General features: G+C 41.0%; 1 protein-coding gene across 1 annotated transcript in view; it reads right to left on the bottom strand.

The window, feature by feature from the left end:
* Positions 1 to 1,119: 1,119 nt before the first annotated feature.
* The window catches only part of LOC117391866 (adiponectin receptor protein 2-like), a 60,210-nt gene continuing 49,973 nt past the window's right edge, over positions 1,120 to 11,356 (bottom strand). Inside the window, exons 5-9 of the mRNA XM_033989794.2 lie at positions 6,928 to 7,099; positions 5,893 to 6,079; positions 4,035 to 4,222; positions 3,140 to 3,333; positions 1,120 to 2,572 (exon numbers count right to left, since the gene is read on the bottom strand). Coding sequence (XP_033845685.1) covers positions 2,444 to 2,572; positions 3,140 to 3,333; positions 4,035 to 4,222; positions 5,893 to 6,079; positions 6,928 to 7,099 — 870 coding nt within the window. The 3' untranslated portion in view covers positions 1,120 to 2,443. The remainder of the gene's footprint in view (positions 2,573 to 3,139; positions 3,334 to 4,034; positions 4,223 to 5,892; positions 6,080 to 6,927; positions 7,100 to 11,356) is intronic.

Here is an 11,356-nt window from a genome sequence, read left to right as displayed (position 1 = left end):
GGAGCCAGGCCTGGGGTTGGAGCTCAAATGCAAGCTCCAGCCCCACCCTGGAGCCTGCCTGGGATCGGGGCTCAAAGCCTTTGTCCAGCGGGGCTCAGCCCAAAAGGACGACGTGGGTCCGCCCTCCTGTGGGCTCACCACCCGCAGAGGATCTCATAGAGGACTGAACAGTGGTCGAAGACGGGTGTCTCAATGACCCAGTCCACAGACACAGCATCTGGCTGTAGTAACATGGAATGTTACCTCGCTGGGGGGGAAGGAGCTTGAGCTCGTTCAGGAGATTGAGAGGTACCAGCTAGATATAGTCGGGCTCACCTCCACACACAGCTTGGGCTCTGGTACCCAACTCCTTGAGAGGGGTTGGGCCCTCCACTTCTCTGGCGTTGCCCATGGGGAGAGGCAGCGAGCTGGCGCGGGCTTGTTTATTGCCCCACAGCTCAGCCGTCACGTGTTGGAGTTTACCCCGGTGAACGAGAGGGTGGCGTCCCAGCGCCTTCAGGTCGGGGACAGGTGTTTCACTGTTGCAGTATGGAGTACCCGGCCTTCTTGGAGTCCCTGGGAGGGGTACTAGACAGTGCACCTACTGGGGGACTTCAATGCCCACGTGGGCAACGTCAGTGACACCTGGATTGACAGGCGGATCAGTGCAGCGTCTGCAGTGATGCGGTCGCTGTATCGGTCCGTTGTGGTGAAGAAGGAGCTGAGCCGGAAGGCAAAGCTCTTGATTTACTGGTCAATCTACGTTCCTACCCTCTCCTAAGGTCATGAGCTCTGACTAATGACCGAAAGGACAAGATCGCGAATACAAGCGGCCGAAATGAGTTTCCTCCACAGGGTGGCTGGGCACTCCCTTAGAGATAGGGTGAGGAGCTCAGTCACATGAGAGGAGCTCAGAGTAGAGCCGCTGCTCCTCCACGTCGAGAGGAGCCAGTTGAGGTGGCTCTGCCATCTATTTCGGATGCCTCCTGTAAGTTTAATTCCTGATTTTAAATACAAAAAAATCAGACATAAAACAATACAAATATATGCAGTATCATAATTACCTTATGATCCACTCTAGTTTGAACTGTTAGCCCCAAGTGTTTGTAGCATTGTTTAAAAAAAATCACATGACATGAATGACTTTGAAAAACCTTTTATTAGAACAATACAGCAGATACAAAGGTCTATTGCGATCAGTCTCATCAGAACACACCTGTGCTCTCCCAAATAAATTAATATAAACTCCAATGAATAAAACAACAAAACTAAAGAAACAAAACCAAATATATAATAGTGAAATACTTTTTCAAAGCCAACTTACTGCTCCAGCAAACCCAATGCACACCGGATCATATCAGTGTTTCTGTAGGAATTTGAAGATTCATTAATTTTGAAATTTTCACCCATTTTGTAAAAAGTGAGTGAAACATAGAAATAGTAAGAGAAATTAAAGTTTTCATTTTGCCAAACAAAAATAGATAAATTATATTACAGAAAAAAAAAAAAATTATGTGAAAATTAAAATAAAGGATTAACAAGAGATCTGCTAGGTCCTAGGGCCCTTTAGAATTTCCCATGATTAAAAATGTTTAAATTTTTATTTTGGGCACGTAAAGGGAATATATTGCATCCAATTAATATTTCAAATAAGAAATAATCACATAGAAAAATAAATGAGAGAAATAAGGGAAATACATGGCTGTTTGACATAGATCCTATTTTCCATTTGGTTGTAAGCATAATACATTATAAAATATATTTTTTCCAAGAGGCCTCTTTTTTTTTTTTTTTTTTTGATACCTGAAAAACATATTTTGATTAATTATTTTGTCAAATCAAATATTTTGTCTTTCACAGCAAGTGTTGGCGTCTGCCCCATAAAAGATAAGATTTGATAATTTTTAATTTTTTGAAATTCCAACATAATTTGCAATAGCACCTCACCAAAGTAAAATTAGAAACCTTCTTTCAATCTTTTTTGTGTTTTTATATTTTATACAAATCTATAACCCAAAAAATGTAGAAATCTTATTTACAGTTACCTTTGTATCTATGTAAAAGTGACTACTATGAATTAACCAACCCTCCCATATCTCCTTATTAGTCCAAAATTGGTAACCTTAACAAAACCAGAAGCAAATCTAAAACTCAGCTTTTTTAATATTATAAGTTTGAACAATAACATTCGGCCACCTCATAATGTCTCCATACAAACTGAAAATTATAACCTCTCCATCAGAAAATCGACAATTGTGCCCCTCCAAAACTTTGAAAAAGATTTGGGAAGTAGTTGTTTTAACCCCAAATGAGAAGGCATTGACAACACTTAACGTCTCCGCGCTTAGACAAGACACACTGGTTTCGAATGGGAGCTTATAGTGCCATTCTTGCCACGTGTACAGTTCTTTGAGCACTTCTCGGTGGATTTTTCATAGATATTTATTTTTTGTTTTGCGAAAGGTTAAAGGTTACCGTCTTCTGTGCATCCCGCACCGATCGTGTAGCGAAATTCCTGCAGGTTTGAGACTCCGTGGAAATGAACGAACGCTCCGGCCACGACCAGAATGTGAAACAGCTGATGAGAGTGGAACTGCAATACACAGGAAAACTAGGGTTAGTGTTGATAATTGAAAAAATGTGTCAAAATAAAATGGCAATAAAAAAGTCCATAATTAAACTGAATTGAAACAAATAATTTAAAAGGGACAGTATGTAAGAATGTGATTTGGAATTTCATAAACTTGGCCTATCTGTGTCCCCAGATCCAAGGTTATCATGTTCAAACCAAATATAGCTTTAACTGATAACAGTTTTAATGCTGATTTATTCTTAATCACAAGACCCTTGGACATGATAACCAAGTTGTTTATGTTCTAATTTGTTTTTTGTTTTTTTCTCAACACTAGATCTAATCAGAAAGCAGAATGAGCCTCACATAAGTTGGGTTGCCAGTTTTAATGCTGAAATCCACTTGGTTTAAACCTAAAAAGACTCTCTGATCTGCAGCCTCACTACCTCAGCAATCAATCATTAATCACTGGTAGTGCAGCCTCTGCAGCTAATTACTAAGTTCTGGAGGTTTTGACTATTGTATAGTATAATAATGGTATAATAATAGTAGAAGTAATCTAAACTATTCATTATTAAGACTCCATACCCAGATATCACATTTTCCAGGGAAGAACCTCTCGGGGATGCGTGCGGCATACAGACAGGCACCGGTGATGTAGAGCGTGGCCATGAGGAAGAGCCAGCCCATTTGCCCGATGGTGGTGGCTTTGATCAGGCCTTCGCTGATCACAAAGTGCAGTGTTGGAACTACTCCAGAGAGACCCAGGCCCACAAACACACCTGAGGGAGGGGGAGGGAGAGATGGGGAGAGAGGGGGAGAGACAGGGAAAGAGGGAGAGAGTAATTACTTTTTACAAATAAATTCAGGTGCATGTGAAGGAAATTATTCATAGTTCCAATGTTTAAAAAAATGTGAGAAAAAATGAGCTTTTTCTGCATTTATTTATTATTATTATTATTTTAGATTAAGTATAAATTGAGACCCTTTTTTATTATTATTATTATTCAAGACAGTGGAAAGGTAAAAGGTATGTTTTTTTACTTGTTTTTGGCGAATCACTTGCAAAGTAGAGCAATATTGTACTACTATATTGGTAGTTTTCAAATTGTAATGCTGGTGTTTAGTGTTCACATGGAAACCATTTTAATGCAGCACTGCGTAACATTTCTGGTGCGCATCTCCATGGTGTCATGCACCTGCATGACACCATGGAGATAAAAATTAAAGACAAATTTTGGAACCTTCTTCATGGAGGTGCCATTGTGTTGAACATTCCATGAAAGACAAGACAAGCAGTGGGGTGCTCTCATCTCCACCAGATCAAATTAGGCCTGTGAAGACGCAAGTCTGCTCATAGTAAGGATGCAGGTTTTCATGTTTTTAGTGTTTAGTGATTTTTTGACTGAAATCTCTGCCTGAACCAAATATTCCAACCATATATTTTGTAAAACTTAGAATTTTTACAGAATTTTGTCTGTACCTGCTCGAACTCCTCTGTACTGCGGCGTGGCGAAGAAGTCACACTGAGAGACAAAGATGGCTGCCAGTCCCAGGACGATGATGACGAGGAGGTATATGAGGCAGGGCTGAGGAGAGCACCAGAACGAGTAATACAACCAAGGCACAAAGGAGCCCATGATCAGGAAAGCTATCCCGCTGTAGTCCAGTCTGGAAGAGAGAGACATGTATATTGTTAGACACTGATGAAGTGCGAATATATATGACAATGTTAAGCTCTGTCTGGGTTGAATTGAACAGAGGACAAGCGGGGAAAAAATGGTTATAATACCGTATAAACTGCTGACTGAAGTGGATCTAAATCATGAACTAACCGAAACAAATACATTAATAAAAGATTGAACAAATTACAAACATAATGACAAATTAAAGCCGCAAGTGGCATCGAACGGCCCTCGTGGGCTGTGCTTCACACTCGGTCGACCCGGCACTCCATCTGGGTGGCAATGACTTGCCTCTGTTTTATTGCGACTTTGGGCTACATTTGGCACCAAACAAGTCAAAAGACATTGGAAGCGCTAATGCATATAATGCAAAAACATGGGTTTCTCTAGGCATCGCCATGGCAACATCGTGCAAAATACAAACTTGGCCCACGAGACTTTATTGACAGGGACGACCTGAAGAATAACTGTGCCAAATTTTACGTTCTTCACTGAAGGTCATAAGACATTACAAGACTTTGACATGTACAAAAATTGGAAAATTTTCCCATTAGGATAACATGGGCTGTTTTGAGCATCGCCATGGCAACCCAGTGAAAAATATGACATGGTTCCAATTGACTTTTATGATCAGGATGACATGAAGAGTCATTGAGCCAAACTTGACATTATTCCATGAAACTAATATTTTTCTCATGAATTGGAAAAATTGGGAGGTTTCACATTAGGACGCGCCCGTCATTCGCCATGTCGTCGGGGTCCGCCATTGACCTCCCTTTGACTTCCATTCATTTTAGAAGTAATAAATATGTCCCATACCTGCGGCATGGGTGCTTGGATAGGGCTCGATGCTAGGAGTGTGTTTGGGGACATGAGCGCTTCACTCTGCCTTTGACTCAATGTTGACGCTGACATGTTAGCAAGAACAAATATGCATGTCCCATGCCTATGGCATGGGTTGCTAGAATACAGGAGTCTGTGCAGGCGGCGACGGGGCGCACAACTTCGTGAAGACAGTCTGCAACGATGAGTGCATGGGCTTTGCCGTTGCGGAAGCAATAGGCTATGCCCTGTATGGGCTCAGGCCTAAAAATAATACTTTTAGCATAAACAATATATCCGATAACATTAGAAAGACATATTATATGTTTTTTGAAAGCTCTCGACTTTCCCCACGTCACTGTGGGGTCATTCGCCTATGCTCTCATCATTCCGGAAGCAACAGGCCCTATGCCCTGTATGAGCTCGGGCCTGAAAATACAGAAATAATGAAAGCTCAACTATGACACATCAACTGAATAATCACTAAATTAATACAGCCTGACCTACAGGCCGATATGGGAGAAAGTAATAGTAATACTATACACCAGAATTTTTTTTTTTATTATATTCCATAAATCACAAGAATTATTAAAAAATAAAATGTGTTCATGCAACAATATAGCTTGTAACAGCTGAAGGAACTGTATGTAGCCAGGATTCCCTTTCGGGTTAACCTGTTTAACTGGATTTCAGCATTGAAACTGGCAACCCAAATGAGAGACTAACGCAGGGAAACAGATAGGTCAAATGTATGCAATTTAAAATAAAAATCCTTTAAGTAATCGAATGAGTAACAGTAACAGATGATGTGAGTGATAATAAAGCGATACTGACTTGGAGAAGACTTTGGACACGCCCTCCGAGTGGCAGTAGACTGTGTGGAAGAGCCACGAAAACGAGAGGCAGAGGATGGCCCCCAAAAAGAACATCCCAATCACAACTTTCTCCTGAACAGGCGCAACGAACGACATGTTAGGTCTGAACATGTACATGAGGCCCAAGCACAGGAAGAACAAGCAACCTGCAGACAGAGGAAGAGAGATAGACATGTTAGACCTATGTACACATGACAGAGAGTGAGCGAGAGAGAATAAGAGAGGAAGTATTATGTGACTTTAATACATCTTTTTTTAGGTTGGCCCAGCTACACCAGTAGATGGCAGAACAGAACTGACGGTCACTGAGCAAGACTTGAATGGTGAGACCTATTGCTCCATCTCTGAGAAATGCCAAATATAATCATGAAACAATAGCTCGTTTTGTCTCTGAACACGACTCAATTCAAAAATAGTACCAAGAAAAAAAAAGAATAATATAGATAATACTAATACTAATACTATAGAAACACAGACCCTTTCGGACTGTTTCAGCTTATGAAAGTGGATGCGAACAATTTTTGTAACATTTTACGTAAGGAAAAAACTATGATTAACTGTCTGATATTATCCCTTCCATTCACTTAAAGTCTTTTGATAATTAGATAATGAGTGGAGACAAGATTTAACCTCCAAATAAAAAAGTTTGAACTTAAAGGGGCACTACGTAAATTTCTGGTGGATGGTCTGCCAGCTGCTTGTCTCCATGAAAATGTTTCCATTTTGCCTATATAGATATGTTTATAATACCATATACCTTATTCCTCCTTTACCGTACCCATTCTGACCATACTAATTATTCACCGCGATACGTTTATAAGCACTTTTCACAACTCTCAGCGAGCAGAGCGGAGTTTTGCCATCATCGTAAAGCTAACAACCCCTTGCATGCTAACGGTGCATTTTCTGATTATGGGACAAAAAAGTATATTTAGATACACACAGTGGACTGATTTGACTCTAAGAGCCTTTAGGGTCCAGTATAATATCGTACCTAGCAGATGTGTCCAGATGTTCCCCGTCTCAGTGTGAATTCTGAAGATACTTTTGAAACAGGCACGAAATGACGGCATAGGCGGCCTGTGTCCGTGAACCAGGAAGTCATTATCCTTCAGCCAATCAGGAAGGACGTCGTGGGGTATAACTCGCCAGCGCCCCTCCCACACCTGGTGGTTCAACAGGGGGAAAGCAGCAGAGAACTTTAGTGCCATAATCGGTTAAATGAAGATCTACGAGTGACTACAGTGAGGGCAGAGAGAGTTGCGTCATTTAGAGGGGTAGTTTAAATGGGCAATAGTTGCTTATCATGAGGTGAGTGGGAACATGAGCCAGACAAGTGCTGGTGTCAAATGAGCATCCAAGGAGGTTAACAGAAGTCAGTAAATAAAGAGTGAGAGGAGGGAGGGGTAGGAGCGGGGGAGAAGGAGAGGAGGAGAGAGTAGTAGAGAGGGATGGGGAGGAGACGGAAGAAGTGAATAGGAGGGGAAAGAAAAGAGTGCACAGGGTGAGTGAGAAAAGAGAAGGAGGAGATGAAGAAACAAGGAGAGACAAAGGGGAGGTAAGAATGAGAGGGGAAGAGGAGACAGGAAAAGGGAAGAGAAGGGGGTTAGAAAGAGAGGATAAAGAGGAAATGTGGGGGAAGAGAAAAGTAGAAGAGAAAGAGAAAAAAGGTGAGAAACAGAAGGGAGAGGGGAGAGAGGAGTTGAGAGGAGGAAAAGGTGGTGAGAGAGGCGATGGAGAAGAAGCTAGGAGAGACAAGGGAGGAAGAGGAGGAGAGAGGAGGGGTAAAGAGGAGAAAAAAGGGTAAGAGAGGGAGAGAGGAAAGGAAAAAAGAATTGTGAGGAGGGAGGACAAAAGAGAGGGAGGGACAGGAGGAAAGGAGAGGAAAGAGGAAGAGAGAAAAGGGAGGAGTAGATAAAGGGAAGAGGGAAGAAGTAGAGAGGAAGAGGAATGAGTGAAGGAAGGAGAAAGTGTGGGAGAGAAGGAAAGAGAGATGAGGGGGGTGGAAGAAAGGAAGAAAAGAGAAGGGGGTAAGGAGGAAAGGAAGGAGGAGAAGAGAAGAGGAAAGATGCAGAAGGGGGAGTGTGTAGAGAATGAGAGGGAGAGATGAAGAAAGAATGGAGGAAAGATGGAGAGACAAGCAGAGGAGCAAAGGTAAGGAGGGCAATAAGAAAGGTGAGAAAGAAAAGAATAGAACATAGAAATGGATAGAGGGAAGTATGAGAAGAAAAGGATGAGTGAAAAGGGAGAGATAGGGACGAAAAGAGATTGTTTGGATAGAGGGAAGAGAGGAGAGGAGAAAGAAAGAGAGGGAGGAGATGATTGTTATTTGTAAATGACCATGTCTAGTATTGAGATAAAAAAAAGTATAGTATAGTATTAGTATAAAGGCACTATTGCCAATGAATAGCACAGAGAATTTAGAGAGTTTATGTATAAATAAAAAATAGACAGATAATTTTGTCTCGAGCCCTTATTTCCTATGCCTTATCATGTTGTTTCTTTAATGCAGAAAAGCATTGTGGGTATTTTCCACTGTTCTTTCCATGTACAGACTGTGCACGTTGTGCCTGGCTGGGCTGTCTGTGGCTGCCTCCTACATTCATATATAATTAGGAGACTGTAAATAGCCCAAAATTCTGATTGTGTGAAAAAGAGTGGTTAGGTTAAATGCTATAAATTGAAGCGTGTGTGATGTTCTAAGCAATGCTGTTGTAATGGCTTTGAAGAATTAAAACTAACTAATAAACTAATAAAACTAACTTTATCAACTAAACAAGGCATTTATTGTTTCCAATTACAGTTGTACTGTTTTCCCTACAGCTCAATATCAATATTATAAAGCAATAAGACTAATTCTACTTTACTTTTGATCAGATGCATTTAATTCAAAGTTGAAATGAAAGTATAAAGTATATTGAACTTCATGAGCAAATGCATTGTTTTGTTTTATGAGGAAACTACATAGACCATGATGCTTTGCTGTTTCAGTGTAGCTAATACATTTACACCCTTATTTCAAGCAAAAAACTGTTTTTAAAATTTTTTTTTAACTTGAGGATAGAGATGTGTAATTGTCAGTATCGTTTGATCACTTGATCTTGACAAGACCAGCACAACAGGAAACTCACTAAGCAGCGAATCTATGATGAAGCTGGAGCTATTGTTTTTAGCCTTAATTACATAACATTTACTATCAGTTAAAATTTGTTTGTGAATTTATTTACCTCAATTCCGCACAGAGGTGGGAGATTTACTGAAATAACAATAATAATAAAATCCGCAAGCGGCATCGAATGGCCCTCGCTTCGCACTCGGCCGACCCTGCACTCCCTAACGGTGGCGCTGACGCACCACTTACCTATTTTATTGAGGCTTTGCACTTGTCAACAAAGTCAAAAGACATTGGGATTACAATTACCATTAGGATAACATGGGCTTTTTCGAGCATCGCCATAGCAACCCAGTGAAAGCTATGACATGGGTCCAATTGACTTTTGATTGAGATGACATTTAGAGTCATGGTGCCAAATTTCACATTATTTCATGAAATAAATATTTTTGACATGAACGGGACATTTTGGGATCACTCCCATTAGGATAAGATAGGCATTTTGGTGCATCACCATGGCAACACAGTGCAAAAAAACCCACATGGGTCTGATTGACTTTAATGACTGGAATGACCCAATGGAATTTTGTGTCAAATTTCGTAATATTTCAGAAAACAAAATTTTCGGCCTTCCATACAAATTTATTTTATATTCTGTAGGGGGGGCTATCAGGCCAATTTTATTTCTTTCACAAACAGTAGAATAAGGCAAGAAAGTTTTACAACTGATTTGAATTTGATCCCAATCGAACTTTGTATGCAGAAACAGTAGTAAATTTGACTTTTGAAAATTTAAAAAATTCCAATGGCATTTTGCGGCTTCGCCGCACATAAACCATGATAATTAAATCATGGTTAAATTAAATCAGCATTAAATTTGTTATTTTTTCTCGGGGTCTTCAGTGACAATTAGAGCTCATTGAGTTCTAATTTTTGATACCACTCACTGCCGTGTTGGGGCGTGTTTACTACTTGAGTTTTGCCATTTTCTGGGCTCCGGACGTGATTTTAATGAATCCCTTGCCCGGACGTTGTCCCAAGGTTATATTGTTTTTAGCAAAAACAATATATCCAGTAACATTACAATGACATATTGGTAAATGGTCACATTTTTCTATAGCGCTTTTCCACCTTCAAGGCAATCAAAGCGCTTTACAACACGGAACACATTCATACGCAGACACTGAGGGCGAGGTGGGTTAAGTGCCTTACCCAAGGACACAACGACAGCATTCATCTGTGTGAGCTAAAATCGCACCGCCAACCTATGGATCAGTGGATCTGACTGCTCAACCAATGATGTTTATGTCGAGAGCGGGATTTGAACTTTGAACTTTCCCCACGTCACCGTGGGGACAATGGCGCGCCCATCATTCGCCATGACATCGGGGTCACCCAGTGACTTCCCATTGACTTCCCGTTGACTTCCATTCATTTTAGCAGTATTAAATATGGCCCATGCCTGTGGCATGGGTGCTTGGGTAGGGCTTGATGCCAGGAGTGTGTTTGGGGACATGAGCGCGTCGCTCTGCCTTTGTCAACATTGAGTCAATGGGCTTAGCCTGTACAATGGCGAATGACGGGCGCTGACCTCCCTGTGATTTCCATTCATTTTGACAGTAATAAATAAGGTGCTAACGCGCCAGTCATTCGCCATGGTGACGGGGTTGCCCATTGACCTCCCATTGATTTCCAAATTATTGCTATAAATGGTTTGAATTATATGAATGTTGACCGGATAAAATAAAGTTTGTGTTGTTAAAAGGGGGAGGTTGCTGTTAATATAACATCGAGCTAGACTTAAACTTTACTTTATTGTCCCCGAGGGGAGATTTTTTTCCACATACACATAGCTCGTTTGGCATACACACAGATAAACACCAAACATCACAGTCACATAAACCCATTAAAAACAGACATTATGCCTCAGCGGGGCCTGTTGTTTAAGAAAGCAAAGGCTGCTGGGATCAGGCTTCTACCAAACCGTACCCTCCTGCACCTGATCGCCCTATAACTCCATCCTGAAGGCAGAGGGATTAGGTGGTCCTGGAGGGGGTGAGAGGAGTCCTGTGTTATGGAGAGTGAGAAGCATCCAATAGCCCGATTTGTTAGATCTGTGAGATTGGGTGTGGGGAGTCCTATGATTTTAGCAGCTATGTGTGTTACTTTTAGGAGTTTGGTCAGGTTTTTTACAGTAAGCATGTTATAGAAGTAGGTGGAACAGTACAGTAGGATGAGCTAAACTGGACAAAGAAGTTGCAGTTAGTATAACATAGAGCTAAACTGGACATTAACAAAGGCATCTAATACA

The sequence above is a fragment of the Periophthalmus magnuspinnatus genome, chromosome 23 (assembly GCF_009829125.3).
Source record: "Periophthalmus magnuspinnatus isolate fPerMag1 chromosome 23, fPerMag1.2.pri, whole genome shotgun sequence".
Classification (NCBI taxonomy): domain Eukaryota; kingdom Metazoa; phylum Chordata; class Actinopteri; order Gobiiformes; family Gobiidae; genus Periophthalmus; species Periophthalmus magnuspinnatus.
Note: the sequence above shows the minus strand (reverse complement) of the source record. Positions and strands in the feature narration are given on the sequence as shown.